At 45.3% G+C, this 26053-nt stretch overlaps 1 protein-coding gene across 2 annotated transcripts in view; it reads left to right on the forward strand.

Moving 5' to 3' along the window:
- The window catches only part of LOC138250080 (E3 SUMO-protein ligase RanBP2-like), an 894326-nt gene that overhangs the window by 227314 nt on the left and 640959 nt on the right, over positions 1-26053 (forward strand). For both annotated transcript variants that reach the window (XM_069204480.1, XM_069204481.1), the window contains exons 10-11: positions 1256-1437; positions 1527-1702. In XM_069204480.1, coding sequence (XP_069060581.1) covers positions 1256-1437; positions 1527-1702 — 358 coding nt within the window. The remainder of the gene's footprint in view (positions 1-1255; positions 1438-1526; positions 1703-26053) is intronic.

The following is a 26053-nucleotide window of genomic DNA, read 5'->3' on the forward strand; positions in this document are numbered from 1 at the left end:
ATCACTGTCTTCTTGGCAGTATTTTATTTTGTATTGATGAATCATTTGCCATCTTTGCATCTTTTAACGTAGATGCCTGCAATGTTATGAGATCTTTTATATGTAAACATCACTTTTATGTTAATGTGTTTTGACTTCAGTATACTTTGACATTGTGATTCCTGACAGCAATATACCTTTTATCGACCCAATAACATAAAGGAACCTTCTTCTCTTGGGAACGTCCTTGGATGGAGATGGTATGAAGTCCATGGGTGTTGTTGTAGACGAAAGTCTCTGATGTTGCCAGCCATTCATACGCTTAAGAGTAGTACGAGCAGGCACCACCTCCTCTAAAGTGAAGGCTACACCTCTCCAGCCTTTATATTTCTGATTTGTAAACACTCAGCCTGATATTGTGCCAGTGTTTCTCAATGTCCTCGATGACACGGTTTGACAAAATAACATTCCTTTATGGAGTGGCTGTCACGCAGTCACACCATTCATTATGAATATGGGTCTTTCAATGATTTCTAGGCACAGCATAAAAAAGTATCAAAAATGGAGACGTGATGAGTGAGAGCACCTTTTTCTGGAACCTAGCACATATCCCAGTATTTGTAGAGTATGCTTCAAAGCTAACCGTTTTTCTGATATCATGTGTATCATGCTACTGTCAGTGCAGGATTGCTTTCCCACATTTCCCTATTCCCCTTTAGTCTTCTAATTAAAATATTGTTTGGAGGAGAATAATGCAACTTTTTACCTCAATTTCATGTCTTAAAACTTGAAGACTCCTATGACCCCCGGTCTTAGCATATATTATTCTATCCCATTTTTCGTGCTATAAACCATCAGGCAATATATTGTAATATTTAAAACATGAGTGTTTTTTGGCTTACTGACTAATTTCTTGTTCTTTTCCCCAACCCCTATCCAATTCAAGCCAGTGGGAATCACTCTCATGGCTCTCTGCTGTGGCATGCTGTCACCACTGTGATGGTGTGCTCCTCGGCCATGCACAGCCTTGGACAACTTCTAAACAGCCACCTTCCTTGAACAGAAGGACTTTAATTTTTACTTTGAAGATCCATAGAGGGTGCAAATGTTGCTTTGGTAAATAAATGTGCATGTGATTCTGCTAAAAGACTGGATACATTGGAACTGCTGGAATCACTTCCTCTTTCCAGGAAAAAGTGCATGTTGTTGACCAATGGCCGAGTTTGAGAGTGGCTTTACTTCTCTGACTAAGTTTTATGTATATTCTATCCTTTAGGTTCAATCCGCTTTCATAACTGTGATCTCCACCATTTGACTTGGCTGGGTTTACAGTGGCATGATCTCGACTCACTTCCAACAGTTCGCAAATGGTTGAAACAGCTCTTTCCTCGCTTGCCTCAGGAAACCTCCAAACTTGATACAAATGCTCCGGAGTCCATATGCCTCTTAGATCTCGAGGTAGGCACATTTACAGAACTTTTAAATTGTTTTCTTAACCAGTTTTTTTACCCAATTCTAAATTGCTTTTCCTTCTTTAACGAATACAGGTATTCCTTCTTGGGGTAATATTTACTAGCCATTTGCAATTGCAAGATCATTTTAATGTTCACTACAGTGCACACCAGCCACGATGCTTACCCATGGCCATCTGCAAACCGCTTTGCACTGAAAGACATAGGTCATGGTGGGATGCTGTCTATAACCTAATTCACAGAAAAGCGCAGTAAGTCAGCAAATATTTTTCATGATTTTAAACTGATGTTGGACAAAATCAAGGTTTTGTTGTCTACATTGCAATGTTTGAGCACAGTGATAATGAATCTGTGTGCCTGGTGCAGTCTGTGGGTGCTTCCACATTTGATACAGAGGAAATCAGAAGAAAACTATTTATTAGGTATGTCTTATTATATGATCTCATAACGTAGCCCTTTCACTCTTGGGTACTACTGTTTCTGAAGAGTTCCTTCCACTTTAAAATATCACAAGGATGTAATGCAGTTGTAGTAAAAAAGAGAGCCACAGTTGAAAAGGATATAGGCTTCTTTAAAGGTGAGTGATTTCTAAGATACTAGAATTGCATTATTTCTGAGAGTTTTTGTAAGTACTCTTTTCAAGACAAGTGTGTGTTGTTCGTGTCACTCGGACCACATTACATAGATTTGATACTTTTGCTCTTTCACATACTTATTTTCTTCTCACTATCCCTACAGCATCATGCATTAGCATCTCATGGGGGTTTGTGAAGGACACCAACTAATTAATGGAGTGTAAGCTGAAGAAAAAGTGCAGATGTACACAGGAATATAAATCAAAGGTGGTGGAGGGAAAAATATTATCGGAAGCGAAATGAGACCTGTTGTCTGTGATGGTGAATAAAATAATAACAGGGACTTGGTTGCTAATAGGAAAGAAGGAAAATATGAGCCCTGAAAAGAATAGTTTGAGAAGTGAGGGAGGCCATCATAGTCTGATAATTGTATAAACTATCATTCTATCTATAGTCCTGGCCCCTTGATGTACCGCCGTAAAAAAAAAAAAAAATTGTTTTGGTATCAATAGTGAAGTAATTTAGCTTGGTTAAATACTGCTAATCCAAGCGGATTGTTTTTTTTCTTTTTTCTTGTTTTCTGGAGAATGTTTTAAAATGGCAGATGTGTTGCAGTGATGATTTTAATATTTCAAGAACCATGAGACCTATGTGCTTCATTTTGGTGTCAAAATAGAGGGTCAAGTAGTCCTATAGAGACAGAAGATAACTCTTGGCAGATTGTTAGCTACAAAATCTGAGGACTCCTTCAACATGTGTCATATGCCAAACTAATCCGAAAGAAAAGCTAACATCAACTGCAGCTAGACAGAAGAGAGTTTGAGATGCTGCAGAAATACGGCAAGATGAATGTAGGAAAATGCCACTGTTTGCATGGTCACCCCCCACTTTTGCCTAGTGTTGATGCCATCTTTGATTGGAAGTGTGCTGGGACCCTGCTACCATGGCTCCAGCACCAGTGTTCCATCTCTAAAACTGTACCATTGTTTCAACAATTGGCACAGCCCTGGCACACAGTTAAGTCCCTTGTAAAAGATACCCCTTTGTACCAAGGGCCGTCTGGCAAGGGAAGGTCCTTAAGGGCTGCAGCATGTATTATGCCACCCTCGGAGACCCCTCACTCAGTACATGCACACTGCTTTGCAGCTTGTGTGCGCTAGCGGGGAGAAAAGGAGAAGTCGGCATGGCACTCCCCTCAGAGTGCCATGCCCACGAACCACTGCCTGTGGCATACGTAAGTCACCCCTCTAGCAGGGCTTACAGCCCTTAAGGCATCGTGCACTATACCACATGTGAGGGTATAGCTGCATGAGCACAATGCCCCTACAGTGTTGATTCTTAAACATTGTAAGTGCAGTGTAGCCATACTGAGTATATGGTCTGGGAGTTTGTCATTATGAACTCCAAAGCGCCATAATGGCTACACTGAATAGTAGGAAGTTGGTATCAAACTTCTCAGCACAATAAACCCACACTGATGCCAGTGTGGAATTTATTGAAATGCACACAGTATGTTAGCCCAACTGCTAGTGTAAGGCTGACCGGTCTAAGACTAGCATGCCACTTCGAGACGCATTTCTGTCCACATTGGGTGAGTGCCTTTATGCACTCTGTGGTCAGAAACAAAGCTTGTCCTGGGTGGAGATGCTTCACACCTCCCCCTGCAGGATCTGTAACACCTGGTGGTGAGCCTCAAAGGCTCAAGCCTGGTTGTTAGTGCCACAGGGCACGCCACCCAGTGGAGATGCCCGCCCCCCCAGACGAGCCCCCACTTTTGGTGGCAAGTCCAGAGGAATAATGAGAAAAACAAGGATTCACTCCCTCAGCCAGGACCACCCCTAAGGTGTCCAGAGCTGAAGTGACCCCCTCTTTGAGAAAGCCTTCATCTGCTTTGGAGGATTAGGACCAATAGGGCTAGGTATGTGCCCCCTCCCCAGAGGGAGTGAACAGAAGGAGGGTGTATCCACCCTCAGGGCTACTGCCCCTTGACCCTAACACACCCCTAAATTTAGTATTTAGGGGCAACCCTGAACCCAGCTCTTCAGATTCCTGACGACCTCAAGAAAGAAGGACTGCTGACCTGAAAACCCTGCAAAGAGTTGGAGACACCAACTGATTCGGCCCCAGCCTCACCAGCCCGTCTCCTGCTTCAAAAAGCTGCAAGAAAAGCATAAACTCATTTTGCAGGGCCAGAGACTCCTGAAAAGCCTCCAGGGGACTGCCTGCATCACCGAGGACCATGAAACTCCTGTGGACAGCGGACCTGTTAAAAAAAAAAGACAAAGAAACCATCTTTAAAGGGAGTCTCACCTCACTCAAGAAGCGGGAGTCCAACTACTCTGCACCCGAAGCCCCCGGCCTGTGTCCAGAGAAGCCAACTAGCCAGAGAGGATCCCCAGGCGACTCAGACGACGTGTCCACCCTGGGCTGACCTCTCTACACCTCCACGACGACGCCTGCAGAGGGAGTCTTGAGGACCCCCTGACCGCGACAGCCCGGGATTAAGATATCCGTCGCCTGGAGAAGCACTGCACCGCAGTCCCCAGGCCGGAGAGAAACCGACCACCAGTGCAGCAACGACTAGCAGGTGGCCCTCCCCCTTGCCCAATAGGTGGCTTGCCCGAGAGGCCCCCTGTGCCCTGCCTGCAGCGCCTAAGTGACACCCCCCCCCCCCCCCGGGTCCCTCCATAGAGTTCTATTGAGAACCTGATGCCCTGTTTGCACACTGCAACCAGCCGCCCCCGTGCCTCTGAGGCTGTGGTTTTTGTGCCTGCTTGGGGCCCCTCCAGTACTCCTACAAACCCCCCTGGTCTGCACTCCGACAACACGGGTACTTACCTGCAAGCAGACCTAAACCGGAGTACCTCCTGTCTCCATAGGGGCCCACGTTATTTTGGCTCATGTTTGACCTCAGCACCTAACTGGCCCTGTGTTGCTGGGTGTTTGGGGTTATCTTGAACCCCCAATGATGGGCTACCTATGCCCCGGAGATTGAACCCGTATGTTTGTTACTTACCTCCAAAACTGTACTTTACTTACCTCCCCCAGGAACTGTTGAAAGTTGCAGTGTCCACTTTTAAAATAGCTTTTTTGCCATTATAAAGAAAACTGTGTACAATATTGATTCCATTCAAAGTTCTAAGTATTACTATGCAAATTACCTTTCATTTAAGGTACTTACCTGCTAAATGAATCTTGTGGTTCTAGAAATTAACAAAATAATAATTTTCTATAAAAACCTTCTTAGAAAGCAATGACAACCAAACCCAGTGCCCATTCACGTAGACAATCGATGGCTACCCCTTTGTCCACCTCCGACAACTGATCAGAAAGCATAGGATCTTTAATGTGTTTTCTGTGGTTTAGCCAGAACAAGGGCCAAAGGGATTAACGAAAGAACAAACTACAGAGCATGAGTCTCAAAGGGCAAACAAGTTTTTATCTGCAGCTAGTGTCTTCCAAGATGAGGTTTTCAGCAGAATAGCTGATCTAAACAGTATTTGCAGTTTATTTGTATGCCCTCACGAACTTCATGTGTCATACATTCAAAAATATGAATGTATAGTGAGCTTTTAGCAGCAACATAACCACCGGCCTTCAGTTAAGTTTGGAGTCCTTGAAAAAGCAAATTAAGTTTTAAAGCCACACTTCAGTGCTGGTTATGGGTTCACATTCAGATCAGATAAATAATAGTCAACACTGATGAAACTGTAATAATCCAGAATAATGAAATAGATTTTTCTGGTGAGACTGTACAATGACAAAATTAGTTTTTGTCAGTAACACAAAAAATGAGCCATTTATGGTGTTCTCAGCTGATTTGACTTCGGAAGTTCTTAATGCCAAAATAGGATCACAGGATGCAGTAAAATCAACAGAAAACATTTTAAGAAATGCCCTGAAAGATTTAGATTTTGGACTTCATGACAAATTTGGTGATGCCCCAGAGCTCCTCAAATCATGGGAGTCAACGAAAATGCCTGATGTTGTCTTAACGTTTTTTTACATCATTGTTTAATATCAGCAAAGCAAAACTGTTAAAAACGTATGCTCTTGAGCTCGGAACAGAAACCAACAACATTGATGATGGCTTTAAAGATATAAGAAAAGAAATGGAAGACAATCGCATGAAGAGACAGGCTTATGCTGTGCAAATATACTGTCTTTTCCAAATAATGTTTTATGAATTACATCATGGCAAAAAGAAAACTCGGCTACACACGTTGACTGCCTGCGCAATCTGATGTGCAAAAAGAGAGCTAATAATTTCAGTTAGCATTGGTATATTAGCAAGTTAGATGACATAGTGCTCCACAGGGATTTGCAAGCAGCTCATGCTGTAAAATCTTGTGAATCAGACAGCACATCACTTCTAAGTTACTTTACCAAGAAAGGATTTACAATGCTTCTCTTTATAATTTTGATTTTGAACACAACTTTTCTTTGTCTGGAACATCCAGCACCCATGATACTGTCATGGTGCTTTTTCACGACTGTACCAATGAAATAGCTGCTGGAAAACAAGCTGTATGCATAAACAAACAAAGCTGCAAACTTAAAACCAAACTGCCTTGCCAACATGTGCAAAATCACTACAGGCCATCAACACGTCTTAGTCTACCAGAAAGTTTCAAAGTGACTGAGGACACGGATCTTCTTCTTCCTGATGCTGCGGTCCGCAAAGCTGATTTAAATTAATTTACCGTATTGCTTGTTCTGTGTGGACTGAAGGATGACGAAAAGCCAGTTCCTTTGTGGGCTGGAATTCATGCTCTGATATTCCAGAATAGCATCCTACTGAAGAAGGTTGGGGTTTTACCAGTAATACCATCTCCAGTCACAAACTGCGCAGTAATATACACAGCTCTAAAGAATTTCAAAAATGTGCATGCTCGGCTTCAAAAGCAGCCTATCCTGCCAATTTTCTGTGTTTAAGGTTTTTTCCGTATTGTAGCTGATATTTTTATGAGCAATCCAGTAGAATTTGATGTTCCTTATTCAATAATGGGTGTTTTCCACATGATAAAAGTTGTGTTGCGGTGTGCAGGAAGTTCTCAGTGAATGTAGCATAGATGATGCACTTATTGAGGCTGAAATCTTTAAAAGAAATACTGTCCAGTCAATTTTGAGGGAAACTTGTTTTGTTTCTTCGTTACAAGGTATGCTCATCATATCTGAGGCTATAGAAACATTGCGTTGGAATGCTTTTTTGAATAAGAATGAAAAATGTGTGTTTGCATAGCTTATCCCAGAAGTGAACAAGGAACAGGGTGCACTTCATTCAAAAGACAATGCAAAGATCAAAATGGGAAAACCAAGTTTGTAAAGTTTGTCAAAGAATGTGAAGGAAAATCTGAACTTTGCAAATACTGGGCAGATGTTACATCCATGATAGCACTAGTGAAAAGCTTGGGACATGCTGATCGGGAAGGTGATTAGGGGCTGCACGTGAATACTCTGGAGTCACTGATTACTGTGTTTCGTGAATTCAATTGCAAAAACTACCTGAGAATAGGGGTCCTGGTATTTGGAAAGAGTGAAGAAGCTGGAGGTGGAAAAGCCATACCTCTACAAAAAATTAATTCTGAGACATTTTCTGCTGAAAGACAGAGGGAAGTTTCAATGCTGTGGCTCAAGATATGAAACTGGAACAGATGATCCAGAGATCACAGAAAAGCTCCAAGGGAATTGTTAGTCAGACACGTAAAAGTGAATATGTTGCTCGGTGGCAGCTATTTTACCATTAAGTCCTTTCTATTTGCGATGTTTTAATAGAGATGACATTCAAAACTAATTGACCATCATGAAACTGTTTTTCATCACGATCTTATGGGAAAGTGAGGGGAACATTTAGATAAACATGTTGACAGCCTTCTTCATTTCATACAGCAGCAAGGAAACCCCTTTGAAATGACTAAGGCTTTGGAACTACACAAACTTGTGACCAAACAATATGTGGATAACGATATAAAGACACATCTGCTAGATGTTCTGGAACATAGATCGAACCTATAAACAGAACAATAGCAGAAGAGATTTGTATTGAAAGAGAAAAAAGCTGTTTGACATCACTAAAGATAAACTTCCACTCTTTAATTGCCATAGTAAGAGTTTCGTCCAACCAGCCACTACAAAACAGGTTACAAAAAAACAATTTTCTCAAGCACATAGAGAGATGGATGTAGGAACAGAAAGGTGTGAATTTATCAAGGACATTTTCGCATGATGGTCTTCCAACAAACACATAATTTGATGGAGATGCTGCAACCAAATCAGTGAAGTATAAACTCGTACAAGAGCTCGATTTATTAACAACAACAAAAAAAAAATTCAGTTCACAAGGTGTCCTTATTGAAAACTGCTGTTGTTGTGGACTATGTCGTCATTTCTAATGGTCAAGATTTCACCCATCCAAAACTTTGAAGAGGTCGTTCAGACTTTTCTATAGATCTCAGTCAGTGGGCACCTTGCAAGAACTGCACATTGTCTTTGACAGTTATCTTGAACTATCTGTCAAAGAATGTGAGAGGATCAGATGAATGTCTACAAGTGGAGCAATCGACCTTGCCTGTATCAGAAATTTGACACTATACATGTGTACTTAATACATTCTCGTCATCATGATTGAACAAGATGAACTTGGAGATGTTAACTTGCCAAAACATTGCTGATGGTTTAGTGAACACTAAATTTCCCATCATTGCAAGTCAGTGAGGAATTAGTGCCTGCAGAGAGATTTTCAGAAGGTATGGGCCATTTGTTTAAGAACTTAGCAGTTTGGAGGAAGCTGACCTTCGTGTTGTGCCACATGTTGAGTGGGCTGTTCGAAATGGTTCCATTTGAGTCATTGTACTGTCAAATGACACAGATGTTATTATTGTGCTGTTTAGATTTGTTGCAATGTTCATAAGTCAAGGGTTTTCGGAGTTATGGATACGTTATGGAACTGGCTAGAAACTGATAATCCGGTTTCATATTCTGTACAAGAGACGCAGAGATGCCCAGTGTTCTTATCAAGGCAGATATTCTTATGGATAATGACACTGAGCAAAATTTAAACAAAGCTTGGAGCTTTAACTGCTGAACCTGTGAAGTTTCTAAAAGGATTTGCTGAGACAGAAGAAGAATGTGACTTTAAAGATGTAGAAAAATACCTTGTGCGTGTGTGGAAAATGAGTTTTAACTGTCACACATTTGACGAAATTTGATCAAGTTAGTTCAAGAGATCAGTCTTGCTAAGTGACTTTCAACCGACGTCATATTCTGTGCGTAGACACACACAGAAAGTTTTTGGATCTTGCATATGTAGAGAAAGATCCATGTGAATTTGGTTTGGAGCTATAACCTACGAAATTTTTCAAGCCTCTACCCACAGAACTTACACATACATGTATTTGCAAAATCAATGCCACAAAAAGATGTCCCTGTCGATATGCTCTTTTCAAATGTTCAGCATTCTGCAAATGTACCATGAGCGATTGCTGAAACAAAGTGAACTATGAAAATGTGTCTAAAACAGGAGTGATAAACATTATTTTTTCCATATTCAGACCCTAAACATTGCATGGCGTATACATAAAAGGATTAAAAACCATTATTATTTGTTTCATTTCTATAAATATCTCTTCTTCCTCTCATATAGCCCCCATTTTGGAATATGGTGGCAGGGTTGCTCTGAGGAGTTACTGTCTGTCTATGTGAGACTACTTGACCCCCAAAACCTATGTTTTGACCGCAAAATGAAGTATATAGGTCTTGTAGTTCCTGAAATACTACATCACAGCAACACATCCCCCATTTTTAAAAATGTCATCCAGAAAACCTCAGCCCGGATCAGCAATGTGTAACCAAGATAAATTACTTCTCTAATGATCCAAAACCACAAATCAAAAATGAAAATCTCTGGACAACAATTTTTTATACAGAGGTATATCAGGGAGCCAAGGTTACTAGCCAATTAAGCAACATTGTTGGACTGAAAAAAGGGTCAACCTAATAGTACAGAGGCTCTCAAAAACTCTGCTCATTAGAAGATTACTTATTACCATCCTTTATGAGCAACTAAGCATATTTGTTTCCTAACCTCTCTTGAAAACCGTTACAGAATGTTCCCCACTCATTTTCAAGGGTAGCAATTTCTTACTTCCCGGGATCTGAAAGAGAAGGTTGTTTCATCCAAGGCAAGAGCAAAGTTGTATTCAAACCCTAAAAACTATCAGATTTTTTTCTGATGACCAACAGCTTAATCTTAATTGTAACAATTTTGAGTTGATATACATAGGGAGTATTGTCTTTGTGAACCCTATGTATGTCTCTCAAACTTGTGACATCTTCTAGATGTTCTCAACAAAAATCTTTGACGGTTATAAAAGGAGCCTGTTTATTCGGTTTTGAAGGCCACGTCATCTGGAGAAAATCTGTTCAGTGTACCCTTCAATTTCCTGTGCTACCAGGAAATTGAAAAGCTAAGGAGACAGTCTTGATTATATCCGGTTGGAAACGCTCTAATTGCCTTGAAACCTCTGGTTATCAAAAGCTCCACCCTTCTTACAGTGCATGGGCATGTTTGCAGATGAGCCTAGTCTATAATGACCCTAGTCTACCAGTGGACCTCATTAACAACATCACCTTGCCTATGATTGTTACCTTTCAGGAGCCTTGATGATGCTAGTTTTAGAAGGTGTTTTAGATTTCTTGAAGTGTGATGCATACATTTTTATCTAAACAGCCACTGCTAAAACAGCCACCAGGCCATCGCAAGTTTACAACTTAAACTTCAGGCCCATCCAGTACTCCACTAGATGTTAAGGAGTTGATGGAAGAGGCATCGAAAGACATTGCTGTGTGTTAAAAGTGAACACCCATTTGCAGATACAGGCAACGAGTGCCACAAATATGTGGTGCAAAGTTAATGTTCCTAGCATCCTATTTAGATGAAATCATTGTCTAACAGTAGCTGGAAATAATCACAGCTTGATGGCATGAGCAGCCTCTAAATTCATTCTTAAAATGTCCATTTTGATTTAACTAAATATAAACCATTAAGCCAACAGAGCCGTTCTACTAGTGGAACATCTATTAGATGAGGTTCTTTTGTGCATGAAGAATCCAGCCCCTGTTAAGCTAAAGTTGCATGCCTAGAAAACGAAAACACCAGAAAGTATTCTTGGATGTTGGCTAAATCGTGTGAAGAGAGATTGAGTATTGTAGCAGCAAACCCAGTCTAAGTCCTGAAATCTAGACACTTAACAAAGTTTCTGATGACCCAATGTCCAAGCCATAGCTGCTCTAAAATAGAAGAAACAGACCTCATCTTATAAACTGTTGTAAGCCTCCATAATTTGCTTTACAGCACTTGTTCAGCCTGAAGGTTGATACAAGAATGCCTAATTTACCCATTGTGCATGGGCCTTATTTTACGAACATGCATGAGGTGTTACAAATTATAAAACATAATACAACTTATAATTCAGGCCTTATTGTTTGAATAAAATTGTGTAAGAATGGAAGAAACGTTACTTGGACCCTTCGACCACAAGATTAAATGGATAGGGTTTTGTTCATGCAGTGTTTAACATAGTAAAGTTATATCAAAATGTTTCTGCATGTATTCAATCCTAAATAGGGTCCTGCACTTTGATCATGTCTGCTTGAAAAGGCTGCATGCCAGATAGTCTGCTTAACATGTGGTCATGAATTTACCCTTATAGGCACTCTTTCTTTGGTTTTACTAGGTGGCCTGTTAACTTGATACCTGTAAAGAGAATTTAACGAGGACAGCAACATGTACCATGCTGTACCAGACCACTCATTATGGACTTAAAACTTTAATTAAATCCACATCATTCATTGTGGCATTGAACATTTTCCAAAAAAGGCATTCTTTGAACTGTTTCAGATGAATACTTCAAACAGCAAAGTTCTCACTTTTAGAATATGGCAGGCACTAGACTGGGTCTGGGAAACACTTCCAGCAAAGACTCCTTGTAGGAAGTTGGCTCTGTATGCACTATTTCAAAGTAAGGAATAGTATGCACAGAGTCCAAGGGTTCCCCATAGAGGTAAGATAGTGGCAAAAAGAGATAATACTAATGCTCTATTTTGTGGTAGTGTGGTCGAGCAGTAGGCTTATCAAAGGAGTAGTGTTAAGCATTTGTTGTACATACACAAGCAATAAATGAGGAACACACACTCAAATACAATTCCAGGCCAATAGGTTATTGTATAGAAAAATATATTTTCTTAGTTTATTTTAAGAACCACAGGTTCAAGATTTACATGTAATACTTCAAATGAAAGGTATTGCAGGTAGGTACTTTAGGAACTTTGAATTAGCAAAATAGCATATTCAGTTTTCACATAAATCACACATAGCTATTTTAAAACTAGACACTGCAATTCTCAACAGTTCCTGGGGGGAGTAAGAGTTTGTTAGTTTTTGCAGGTAAGTAAACCACCTACGGGGTTCAAGTTTGGGTCCAAGGTAGCCCACCGTTGGGGGTTCAGAGCAATCCCAAAGTTACCACACCAGCAGCTCAGGGCCGTGTCAGGTGCAGAGGTCAAAGTGGTGCCCAAAACGCATAGGCTTCAATGGAGAAGGGGGTGCCCCGGTTCAAGTCTGCCAGCAGGTAAGTACCCGTGTCTTCGGAGGGCAGACCAGGGGGGTTTTGTAGGGCACTGGGGGACACACAAGTCCACGCAGAAAGTACACCCTCAGCAGCGTGGGGGCGGCCAGGTGCAGTGTGCAAACACGCGTCGGGTTTTCAATAGGTTTCAATGGGAGACCAAGGGGTCTCTTCAGCGGTGCAGGCAGGCAAGGGGGGGGGGCTCCTCGGGGTAGCCACCACCTGGGCAAGGGAGAGGGCCTCCTGGGGGTCACTCCCGCACTGGAGTTCGGATCCTTCAGGTCCTGGGGGCTGCGGGTGCAGTCTTTACCAGGCATCCGGATCTGAGGAACAGGCAGTCGCGGTCAGGGGGAGCCTCGGGATTCCTTCTGCAGGCGTCGCTGTGGGGGCAACTCTGGCTACTCACTGTCTCGCAGTCACCGGGGAGTCCTCCCTGAAGTGATTGTTCTCCACAAGTCGAGCCGGGGGCGTCGGGTGCAGAGTGTTAAGTCTCACGCTTCCGGCGGGAAACGCAAGTTGTTTTTAAAGTTGCTCCTTTGTTACAAAGTTGCAGTCTTGGGTGAACAGAGCCGCTGTCCTCGGGATTTCTTGGTCCTTCTAGAGCAGGGCAGTCCTCTGAGGATTCAGAGGTCGCTGGTCCCTGGGGAAAGCGTCGCTGGAGCAGTGTCTTTAGAAGTGGGGAGACAGGCCGGTAGAGCTGGGGCCAAAGCAGTTGGTGTCTCAGTCTTCTCTGCAGGGTTTTTCAGCTTAGCAGTCCTCTTCTTAGGTTGCAGGAATCGGAGTTCCTAGGTTCTGGGGAGCCCTTAAATACTAAATTTAAGGGTGTGTTTAGGTCTGGGGGGGGGGTTAGTAGCCAATGGCTACTAGCCCTGAGGGTGGCTACACCCTCTTTGTGCCTCCTCCCTGAGGGGAGGGGGGCACATCCCTAACCCTTTTGGGGGAATCCTCCATCTGCAAGATGGAGGATTTCTAAAAGTTAGTCACCTCGGCTCAGGACACCTTAGGGGCTGTCCTGACTGGCCTGTGACTCCTCCTTGTTTTTCTCATTATCTCCTCCGACCTTGCCGCCAAAAGTGGGTCCGTGGCCGGAGGGGGTGGGCAACTCCACTAGGTGGAGTGCCCTGTGGTGCTGTAACAAAGGGGGTGAGCCTTTGAGGCTCACCGCCAGGTGTTACAGTTCCTGCAGGGGGAGGTGTGAAGCACCTCCACCCAGTACAGGCTTTGTTACTAGCCACAGAGTGACAAAGGCACTCTCCCCATGTGGCCAGCAACATGTCTGGTATGTGGCGGGCTGCTAGAACTAGGCGACCTACACGGATAGTCGGTTAAGGTTTCAGGGGGCACCTCTAAGGTACCCTCTGGGGGTGTATGTTACAATAAAATGTACACTGGCATCAGTGTGCATTTATTGTGCTGAGAAGTTTGATACCAAACTTCACAGTTTTCAGTGTAGCCATTATGGTGCTGTGGAGTTCGTGCATGACAGACTCCCAGACCATATACTCTTATGGCTACCCTGCACTTACAATGTCTAAGGTTTTGCTTAGACACTGTAGGGGCACAGTGCTCATGCACTTGTGCCCTCACCTAAGGTATAGTGTACCCTGCCTTAGGGCTGTAAGGCCTGCTAGAGGGGTGACTTATCTATACTGCATAGGCAGTGTGAGGTTGGCATGGCACCCTGAGGGGAGTGCCATGTCGACTTACTCGTTTTGTCCTCACTAGCACACACAAGCTGGCAAGCAGTGTGTCTGTGCTGAGTGAGGGGTCCCCAGGGTGGCATAAGACATGCTGCATCCCTTAGAGACCTTCCCTGGCATCAGAGCCCTTTGTACCAGGGGTACCAGTTACAAGGGACTTACTTGCATGCCAGGGTGTGCCAATTGTGGAAACAAAAGTACAGGTTAGGGAAAGAACACTGGTGCTGGTGCCTGGTTAGCAGGCCTCAGCACACTTTCAAATCAAAACTTAGCATCAGCAAAGGCAAAAAGTCAGGGGGTAACCATGCCAAGGAGGCATTTCCTTTCACTCCTGTATACCTACAGGTGGCACTGTGTGGCTCTTGCAGCCTAGCAGTGCCCCAGAAGTGGCCTAGTAGGGCTACACATAGGCATCACCCATGTATGCTGACACCAGTTTCTTTATTTGTGTGCCTTTTGATGCAGATTAAGAGGTCTGTTCCGGAGTTTGTTGATTCTCGCATGCCTCCAAACAAATTTCAGATAATGTGTTAGGGACAAAGTCTCCTTCGAAGATGACAGGGTTCAAGCCATGCGGTGACTGCCTTTGGCGCCTTAGCTCTGGTTCTGTGAGAAATGTGCCCTCTATAATAAAGGCAAGCAGAGCAGGAGGTCAAACTCCAAATTGCAGAGCACAAGAAGAGGCCATGTTCAAAATGGCTTTCTGCCCTGCTTCTTGTCATAGGAAAACTCCTGCATGAAGTCCTTCCTGTCTTACTCAAAGGCCCTCCCGTTGTCTCTCGATGTCTTCATGAAAGTAAAACGCGCCATAAGTGCAAGTGAGACTCAACCCAATCATGCCACTCTAAATCAGACTAGAGGTTTCAAAAGTAAGACTTGAAGGTCTCCTCACCTTCAGAATCTACTGAATCCAGTCCTCTGCTACAGCCCTGGCATTCTCAGAATTCTCTAGGTCTTGGTAGGTACCACAGCAAGTTGAGGACTTCAAAGAGGCCATTTTGCAGATCTTTCAGATGATGGTTGACTTCCTTTGGTGTAGCACACAGAACTGCAGGGGTCCTGAGTCAGGCTTTCCAGTGGGGCCCTCACTGGCTGTCTACCTCCACCACCCCCCCCCCCAAATACCAGGGGGCCCTTACCAATGCTGACTCAGGCTTCCGCTCCAGGTCCAAGGTCCACACCAGTCACTTCCATGCTGGCAGTGCTACCAACTCTGATCCAGACGCCTGTCTCCAGCTTCCTAGCGACATCTGCAAACACCAGACCTATGTTACCTTCTAAGACTAAGACCATACTCACCTTAAGTCCAGAAGGTTGGTCCTGTAAGTTGCTGAGACATCCATGTTTGCCGTGCATGATTTCAGTCCCATAGATTAACATTGCAGCTGCAGAAAAATGCAATAAGTGTCGCCTTTTGAAATCTCTTAAAACTCCTGTCTCAAAGTACTCACCTGATTCCGGTGATCTTGGCATCTAAATGTATATAAAAGCATATGTTGTTATTTGTATAAATTGGTATTGGATTTCTTTGAGTGTGTGTCTTACTACCTATACGTGTACCTTACATGCTTAGCACTACCCTCTGATATGCCTAACTGCTCACCTACACTGCCACAGAAGAGAGCATTTGGGGTGTAATTTTCACCTCTGGGGTTTGCTTGGACTTTTAACACAGTGTACCTCCCTTTGGTCCTCTATATAAAGAGCCAGCACCCTACAGTTCTTTATTGACATTTTCCATATTACCCATACATACAGTATTAAAGTATCATGCAACTAATGCCCAGTGTCCGAGTCACTTAGAGGGAGCAACTCAAGGGTTATAATAGAGGGGTCAAATAACCATACTCTGGTGTCAGTTATATTCTGTGCCCTCGATGGGCGTGTCCCTTCAGGAGTGGGTTTAATGTTATTATGTGCCAATTATTGAGAACCCTGTGTTCTAAGAGTGTAAATAAAAACCCAACTAGGGCATTAACTAGTAAACTTTGTTTGTGTGGAGCAACTGAGCGTCATCTGAGGCTTGAGTGACCAGGTGTCAGTAGATAACATATCTGTCCGGGGTAACCAGCGGTGGGATGGGCTTGTCACCAGTAGGATGGTGATTTCATAACCCTCAACCTAGGACAAAGTGGGGCAAGCAGGACGTGGAGAGTCAAGGGCGATGAATGGCAGGGATCAGAGGGCAGTTACACTTAGGATGCAGCAATGAATGGGGGCTACCAGGATATGGTATGTCTTTCCTATGTAACAAAATTGCCACAGCGTCCCTCATGGGGGCCTTTTGTCTGTCTTTGCTGCCAATTTTTCTAGGTATGTGTCTCAGGCGTCCCATTGAGGTGGGTCCCCCCCACTGTATCAGAAGCAAATGCCACATCACGACCTCCGCAATCACCTAGTTACGCAGATCCCACAACCATGACTATATAGACTGTTCACCTGAGGGCTTTCAGGCAATAGCAATGCAATATTTCTCCTGTACAAATCCTAGTTCTATAAAATTTAAGGCATACTTGTTCTTACATGAGTGTGTGGTGATCCCTAATATGCACCGTAACAGGTCAGTGGGGCAATGTCTAACCAGTGATGTCCACCAACAGGGCCTTCTCTATTTCCAAGAAGTGTCCAGTAATGGGGCAGACCCATACCATACGATACGTCTGTCTCCAAGGTCAGGCAACATGGGCATCCAGGGGGTCACGGTAGGGAACATGCTGCGGATGAGTATTAGGGTTAGATAAGTATTGAGTAAACTTTAGTTGGGGTTTCTAGATACTCTATGTGCTTGCTCAAGTGCTGTAACCCACTCCCTATCTGTGAGTCCCTGGGCCGTCACAGTTGCCCGTTTATCATTAAGTGAGGGGAAGTCTGCAACATGAGTGTCTAGTAGTGCATTGTAGAGAACCGTAATTCCTTGTCTGGCAGTCCCATGTGCAAGCAGAGCTTACAGTGGTTGAAAGGGGTCATTCTCTAGTTGTTCTGGTAACCCCAGGTGGCCAGTAACAGTCAACAGCACACCATAGGACAAGTAACCCTAGGTGGCCAGTATCAGTCAACAGCGCCCCATAGGACAAGCATTGGCCCCCTGCAAGGCCAAAACTATCGTGGAGTTTTGGAAATGTTAGGAAAGTTTCATGTTCATAGAGGGCCTCCAGCACGACGAGGCCAGAGTCTATCCAAGCCCTCACTTAATGGTTTACCACCACCTTATGAAGCATTGGTAGTGCCCTTATCTGTAAGCTCAACAAGTAGGGTAAGCAGCAGTGCCTGGGCTGAAAATACATGTGCCAGCAGCCATAATGTAGGGCTGCCGGCCAGGGTCCATTAGCCAGCTTATAATTGTACAGTCCCCTAGTTCTCTTTTGACAACTGTCTGTTCTGGGCTGGGGGTTGTCTGCAAGCCATTGCATTGGCCAATGCAGTGGACATAGTAAAGCTCTTAATTTGGCATACCTTACCCACTACAGTCTAGGGGAACATATAATTTTTCGAGCGCTACACTCTTGCGGCCGGACCCCCAAATCAAGTCTGAAAAAAATAGATTCAAGTTCCCTGAAGAAGCGCCCAGGAAGTTGCACTGGGAGAGCTGCCAAATAATACAGTAATCAAAGCAGCACCAGCCTTTTGGCTATCTCCCCACTTCTCCATTGGTGCCTGCGGCAGGGAGTTCCTGAACGCCAGCGAACCATGCTCATGCATTACAACCGTCCCCAGTTTACCCTGTATAAAATCGTCATCCGAGTAATAGATAACACCAAGATAACAGCAGATGTTGGGGTGCCACTCCATCACCTCTGTTCTCCCTGGGTAAGGTTTTCCATGGGAACAGACCCAATTTTGCCCAGTTCAGCCACAAGCCCAAGGCCCTTCTGAAGTCATCTAGCACCTCCATTATGCCTGAGACGTCTCTTCGGGCATCCCTGATGTACACTAGTGCCTTGTCCACGTACAGCGAGATGATTTCCCAAGAGTTCCCATTTGGAATCCACCACAGTGGTTCTCGTAGGCGTAAAAGGCATGCGAGGGACTCCACAGCCGAGGCAAAAATGATCTGTGACAATTGACACCCCTGTCAATCGCAAATACAGCAGAGATGTCTTTGCCCGTGCTCACTTGGGCCAGCGGGAGAGTATAAAAGTGTTGTCCATCGCTCTGTCTCTGGGCCTATGCCCATCTTCTTTTGAGAAAGACATGGCCAAAGCGAAAGAAAGCTTTTCAACTGGGATGTCGGTAATCGCTTCCTGGATGACTGAGAAATGTCTCAAGCTGAACGCAGGTAAAACAGAGATTATGCTGTTTGGCATAGCCTCACAATTGTGGATGTCGAACTGAACTTGTTACTGCTCCCACGCCCAAATTAGTGGTTAAGAACTTGGGAGTCCGTCTTGACCAGTCTCTTACAGTGAAAGAGCATGTGGCATCTGTTTCTGGCGCCTGTTTTCAAATGATGCATCAAGAAGAGCATTCCCATTCCTCCCAGTTACAGCAAGGAAAACTGTAGGGTGAGGCACTTGTAATTAGCTGGCTGGATTCTGGTAACATACTGCTGGCTTCTGCAAATGAGACGCTCTTATTAAAGTTACAAGTGGTATAGAACACAACAGCCCATCTTATTGTCAATATTCCATCAGGGGCTACATATGCTCCCCTCCTGCGCACATGACATTGGCTACCAGTTCAAAAAATAATAATTTTTAAATGTGTTGCTTTACACACAAAAAACTGTCTGTTAAGGGCCCTGGCTACCTAGCCTCAAAGCTTAGGCAATATTGTCGTCCTAGATTTATTAGATCTAGTGATAAAGCATTGTTAATGGTCTCTCGTGTCAAAAAGGCCCGCTCGGGATGCATGTCATTTTCTAACATAGCACCGTTCTATTGGAACAAACTGCTTTTCCATATTCGAACGTGTTCTGATCACCTTGCCTTTGGGAAAGCACATAAGACAACTCTGTTCTGACTATTTGCTGCTGTTAACTTTTGTCTTATAGTCACACTGGGATACCCCTCTCGGGGTGATTCTTGCGTGTTCTCAAATAAAGGAACAATAACATCCTCTGCAACACCTCCATCAGATATGGCCATCCCAAAATGTGGAACATCTTCTCGATGTCGAGAGTAAGTGCTGTACATGATGGGGACAATGGTGGAGTTTATTCCATTAAGCGGAATAGGTATCTCAAATTTGAGGATGTTTCTTCCTGGGAGAAACCCATTCTAGTCTGTATGAACCAGCGTAGAGAGCTAGAGTAGCAATCTGTTTGTTATGACTTTCCTGAGGATCTTGTAGTCAGAGTTAAGTAGCGAGAGCAGCCTATTATATCACACTGCGAGAGGGTCCTTACCTGGCTTGGGGAGGACCACAGTCGGTGCTTCTCGCAGAGACACTGGGAGGACACCCTCTCCTCTGGCCCATAAGAACATCTTGTGCAGTTGCAGCACAAGAGTTTCACTATATTTGGAGTAAAAGTCCACCAGGAAACCATCTATCCCTGTAGTTCTGTTGCTCACCAGTGGCCAATCGCCATGCGGACGTCTTCCACAGACCGCTACTCATCCAGCGTGTGGCACTGTAAAGGGTTGAGTTGCAGTACGGGTAGGTCATCCAGGAACTCCAGTGGGTCAAGGCCTCCTTAGAACCTCCTCCGCCTTGTATAATAATCGAAGAAAGTTTGAATAATGGCTGCATGAGTATTCAGCACTTGTCCTGCCTGGGACCTAATGGCGGTCATATGAGACCTGGGGGACCTTCAACTGAAGAAGCTATGCCAACACTTGCCCGGCTCGATCTCCCTCTGTGTGTTGTCTTGCTACATATTCAGCATAGTCTAATTTCCCCAGCTGGGCAACCACCTCTCTGTGCTTTCCCTGGAGGGGAGTCACTTTGAAAGCACTCCACAATGCCGGACCAGCATACCTCAACGATCGTCTCACCTTCTACACACCGAATCGTCCGCTCCGCCAACCTCGCCACCGTCCTACGCATCCACAGGACAACAACCGGCGGCAGATCCTTCTCATACCTCGCGGCCAAGACCTAGAACACCCTCCCCATCCCCCTACGGCAGACCAAGGAGCTACTGACCTTCAGGAGACTCCTCAAGGCCTGTCTGTTTGAGCAGTAGCAGCTCCCTCCCCCTCCTCAAAGCGCCTTGAGGCCCTCATGGGTGAGTAGCGCGCTCTACAAATACACTGATTGATTGATTGTCCTTATTCCTCACCTCGGTGCCCACCTGCACTTCCGTCGCTCGTATGGCTTGTTCGAGGTCAAGGATTCGAGACACCAGTGTATGCATAACCCCATATACAGTTTAAATACATTGGCCCTGTGCTACCACTTTAAAAGCGCCCCATTCAACCCCCGCATCAGAGGCGGTCGTCTCGTCTGTAAAAATAGTTATTATGATGTGTTGCCAAAAACTGTATCCTGCAGTGGCAGCGTATTTAGGCTCCACATGGGCACTGGTGCCATCCTCCTGCCCCTGCCTTCTGTCCCACGTAAGGGAGGGAATGACCTGTCTAATTTGATATCCTGTATCACATTGAAATCTCCACCCCAGAGGCTAGGTGCAGTTAGATCCTGGATGACTCTGGGAGTGAGGCTTGCTAGAACTGCTGCTGGTTATTTTTTGGTGCATAAAGCACTAGTAAATTATTAGGAGCCCCATCCAATACTCCTTCCACCTTGCAAGTACCCTCAGGAGTCAACCACCCTGCGGCTCACCATCAGTGGTATCTCAGGCGCCACCCAAATTAACCCCCCCCCCCCCAAGTTGGTGCCAACTAATTGGCCTCTCTATCTCCTCCATAGTTTTTGGAGTTCTGTGTCGTCATGTGTGTCTCCTGCAGGTAAGCAACGTGGCTCTGTCAGCGGCGTAGGTAAGAGTATATCAGGTGACACCTCCTAGGGGTAGCCATCTCCTGGACATTCCAAGTGCAGAAATTATATGTAGGCAGAGGCATGTGTGAGCATGCTGTCATGTGTCTCTGAGCCAACCCATATCACCCTCATGAGCCAAACTATCCCCATCCTGAGCAGCTATGATCCCCAGATAATTCTCTTAACTTGGTGTTGGTGCCCCATGGAACTGAACGTCAACACAAAATTTGCAACTCTTGTACCTAGGTCAGGGCAATAACAAACCTGCGACCAATCATGAACCATAACTGAAGTACAAAAATAGTGTTCCTACTGGTTTTGGGGGTTGGGGGTTGGGGGTTGGGGGAGGGGGGGGGGGGGAGGGTGAGAGGCTGTCCTCGGTGGTGTGGAAGAACAAGGTAGCAGTGCATAAAGTCCAAGCCCGTATACAAGTTTGACAGTTGTCCTCCCTCCCATTTGATAATAGAGGTTACAACTCTCCAACCAGCACCTCAGGTGAGAATAGGTGCCCAAATGTGTCACGTTATACCAGTGTTCACAGCAAATATTTGGGTAAGGTCGGGCCTGTAGCAGCTCCACAGGCATATGCTCCATGGTGAGGGCCAGTTCATGTCTAAGGGAAGTGGCCCATAGCCAGTAGGTGATGAGGACGTGCTACTCTGACACACAGCTCCGCCACAGACCTGGCACGCTCATGTGCCGCCTGTTCACACATGGGTTTTCTCCCAGGCGATCTGTGTGAACATCTTCTTGCTCACTGGTGACTCAACACCCCACTGCCTCACTGCCCCTGGAGCCGGCAACACCCCCTTTGACTCCTTCCACCCTCGGGCTTCCCCACGTGACCCAAAGAAAAGTGTAGTGGTTTCATCCAAAGCCCTCAACTTCGCCAGGAACATCAAATATTTGAGGCCTAGGCACCGTAGCTGTTGCTTAACCTGCATAAACGAGCTCCTGAGTCTTTGGAATTCCATAGTGTAATATGGGTTGATGTTCACCGACCCTCGCTCGACCTGCAAGGAGCTTTTGTTCCTCTTGACTTGAAGAATGTGGGCACAAGCCTGGTTCTTGAAGAGGCGCACCACCACTGTCCTGGGCGGAGAGCGCTGTCCGACACCCTGTGCAAGGAACAGTTACATATTAGACCACTCTACCTCTTTCCAGGAGGCCCACCAGTCCGATATTGGTTCTGCACGGTCAGCACTTCGTATCTGTGACCTGGTTGCACCTGAAGCGCATTAATGTGGAATTGCATCTTCACCTGGGAGGGGTGTTGCTAGAGTGGATTCATTCACCTCCACCCTGTCTGACAATGGCCTGATTAATGTGCAACAACCCTACCTTAACCATCAGTGCATCATGTTTGGAATCCATGGTGTTTTTTAACCCCTCCCTCCAGGTACAATCTGTGGAAGGGAGAGGTGGCCAAGAGTTAGAGGCGCAAGTCGTTGCTGTAAGCCCCAAATTCCAGTACCAGGGTCTCATGCTTCCACTCTGTGTCAGGCACAGCCCCCAGTACTCCAATATTAATTGTGGTTGGGGGGCAGCACAGGGTCAGGCTAATGTAGACTGCAGTTGGCTGCAGACCCCAGCTGGGAACTATGCTTCCCCTGCAGACCACCACCCGAACAGCACAGCGAGAGAAACCACTGCTACAGGCCCGGACAGGCTGTGGTCTCCGGACAGCTGACGTGCACACCCACACCGGTCATGCGGCAGGCTAAGTCGACTCCGAGAATCCCAAGGGACTTCAGCAAAGAACAAGCCAAGGTCCTTAACTCTTCAATCACCACTTCCCCAGAAATGGAAGCATGCCGATATCATGCCATTGCTGAAGAAGCCAGCTGCAGACCCAGGGGAACCCAAGATCTACAGACCTATCCCCCTGCTCCGTTTCCTAGCCAAGATCATCAAGAAAGCCATCTACATCCAGCTCAATAGACACCTGGAGAACCACAACCTCCTGGACCCCTCCCAATCAGACTTCAGATCAAATCAGAGCAAAGACAGCCCTAATTGCAGTCTCTGACACCTTCAGAATGTTGTTAGACCATGGGGAAACAGCATCCCTCATCCTCCTCGACCTCTCAGCAGCCTTTGGCACCGAATCCCACCACACACTGCAACAGACTCCACCAAATCGGAATCCAAGGAGGAGCCTTCAAGTGGATCACATCCTACCTTGCAGGAAGAATGCAGAAGGTCATCATCCCTCCCTACTCCTCGCTCCCTAAGAGCATCACCTGCAGTGTACCTCAAGGGTCATCCCTCAGGCCAAAACCCTCTTCAGCATATACATGACACCCCTAGCAAACATCATCAGGAGCCACAGACTCAGCATCATGTACTACGCAGACAGCACCAAACTCATCCTCTCTCTAACGAACCAACAATCACTTTGGGATCCAGTCCAGATCTGGTTTTGCAGCAAATGTGAACCTTGGTAGGACTCTAGAGCTAGCCTATAATGCAGTGGAATTCGACCACAAATTATGTACACAATGGGGGACGGTGACCACTGACCTAATCAAGACTATAGTGGGTAACTGTGCCCATTGAAACAGAGTGGTAGGTCTTCTAGATGAGGATTAATACCTGGTGGGCAGACTAGGACAATATGAATAATGGATAAGAAAGGAAATGAGATGGGAATTTTCTGGGAGAAGATCCATGAAATGGCTGTGTGGGGGGAGGGCGAGTGGAGGGATTAAGGGTAGGGTGAGGTTAATAAGTTTAGCATGGGAATTGTATAGTTTCTCCAGTATTGGATTTTTCATAGATTCACATGCTTGAATCTTCCCCGTCTTCGTGGTGGGAGCCTCACGGTAAACTTAAATACACAAAGCAGTAAGTCAGTAAAAGTAAAACCAGTAGGCCCCAGTAGGCCTCATAAGGTATTTTACAGTCTATCCACTTTGTTTTGTGAAAAAGACCCAAACTTCTGTATCAACCAATCAGGATTCAGCCCCTCCCAAACACTCCCAACAGAGGCTGAATTCCCTCAGATTTTCTACTGCACGTCGTGTGAAGGGAGTCTCCCTGAGCTCTGCTCAGTTTTTTCCTTATTTCTGACTGAAGATTGTTTTCTCTCAGGAAACTAGCTCCACAGCTTTACCATGTCTGAAAAGACAAAGAAGGGTCTTTTCAGAGACTGTGACAATTGTGGGAAGAAGAGACTGCATCCAGACCACAAGGTGAGAGACTGCAAAATCTGTCACACCTTTAGTCAAAAAACCCTCAAGGAGCGTGAGGGTAGACTTCTCTTATGGCTGCAAAAACAGAAAGCCATAGAACATCCTTCCTCAGATGACAGCGAAGCGTCATCACAGGCTTCTCGCCCTCAGAAAAGAACAGGTGAGAGAAGTAGAGGGTCTGATGAACCACCAAGGAAGGTGCCCAAAAAGACAAAACAAGTCTCTACTGAGGCCAAAAAGGATGTTTCCCACTCAGAGACATTGAAACATTTGTCAAAAAAGGTTCATTCAGAACCTACTACGCCTTTGCATCGAAAAAGCACGTAAAAAAAGGCATCCCTGTCTCTGTCACCCCAAAAAGAGCCAGAAAATGTCTCTTCAGTGAAAAAACAACCGTCGACGACCACCCCGTCGACGACGGTGTAGACGGTAACATCTACTACAGTGTCGTCGACGTTCACAACACCGGTCTCGCCGATGATTATGACGTCGTCGGCGTTATCGTCGACGACGATAATTACGGCAAAATGTTTTAAGAAAGCTTTGTCGGCAACCACATCGTCGATGGCGGAGGCCTCCTGGGTTCACCAATTGACCAGGGCACTCCTATCTATGAAGCACCTCTCAATGAGGTTTAAAAAGGCACTGCTGATGACGGCACCTACAGAAGATACGTCGGCGAAACAACCGTCCTCTATAAAGGACCAGTCGAAGAAGCGAAGGGACCAGTCGACGAAGCGAAGGGACCAGTCAGCGAAGACGCCGCCAATGACGGAACCGTCGACGAAACACCCGTCGTCGAGGGAACTGTCGACGAGGGAACCGTCGTCGATCATATCGTCCACAGCACTAACAGTGTATAAGCCATCCACCTACCTGGATACTTCGCCGCACCATTCCTCATATCATTAGGACGACTCCACCAGGTTCTTACCCCTTTCACTTATTAACATGGGGAACAAGGCGTCTAATATTCTGCCAATGCATACCTTACCAAGTAAAGTGTTGCCATACCCACCACAGCATCTTTTAGATGATGATGACGATGATGCATACTCTCAAAACGACAGAATGTTTGGGGCAGCTAGTAGCCCGTCCCAACTCAATGTCAAATGCCAAGAGTTTGATGAGGAGAATCAGAATTACCAGCCTAGTTATACCTCAACATCCTATCCACAGGCAGAACAACCATCGCCCCTCGCTATGCCTAGCACACTAGTAGCAGATCTACAATATATGTTGAATGACTACTATAGAAGGTTTCCACCATCAACTGAGTCCACGCCACCTAGACCTGAGCGCTACCAGACACCTCGGCAAACTCAGGCTACTAATCTTTCGGAAACACCACAGGCTAGCATACCAGTAACTAGCCAAACTCAGGAAGCCCACCCTTCGTCAGACGACAAAAGGGAAGAGGGTGAGCTAAGAGATTCGGCGGCTAGTGAATGGGATGATTATCTCGTCCCCACACCATCTCCACCGCCAGCAGGCCCGGTAGATTCTCCTCCAAAGGACATAGGAGGTTTCCATTATTTAATAGAGAGAGCGGCAAAACGTTTTGGCCTTGCAATTGTTTCTCATGAAACCGAATGTTTTTTTGTACGACTTCAAAGAGCCATCAAAGAG

Source organism: Pleurodeles waltl, chromosome 8 (assembly GCF_031143425.1).
Source record: "Pleurodeles waltl isolate 20211129_DDA chromosome 8, aPleWal1.hap1.20221129, whole genome shotgun sequence".
Taxonomy (NCBI): domain Eukaryota; kingdom Metazoa; phylum Chordata; class Amphibia; order Caudata; family Salamandridae; genus Pleurodeles; species Pleurodeles waltl.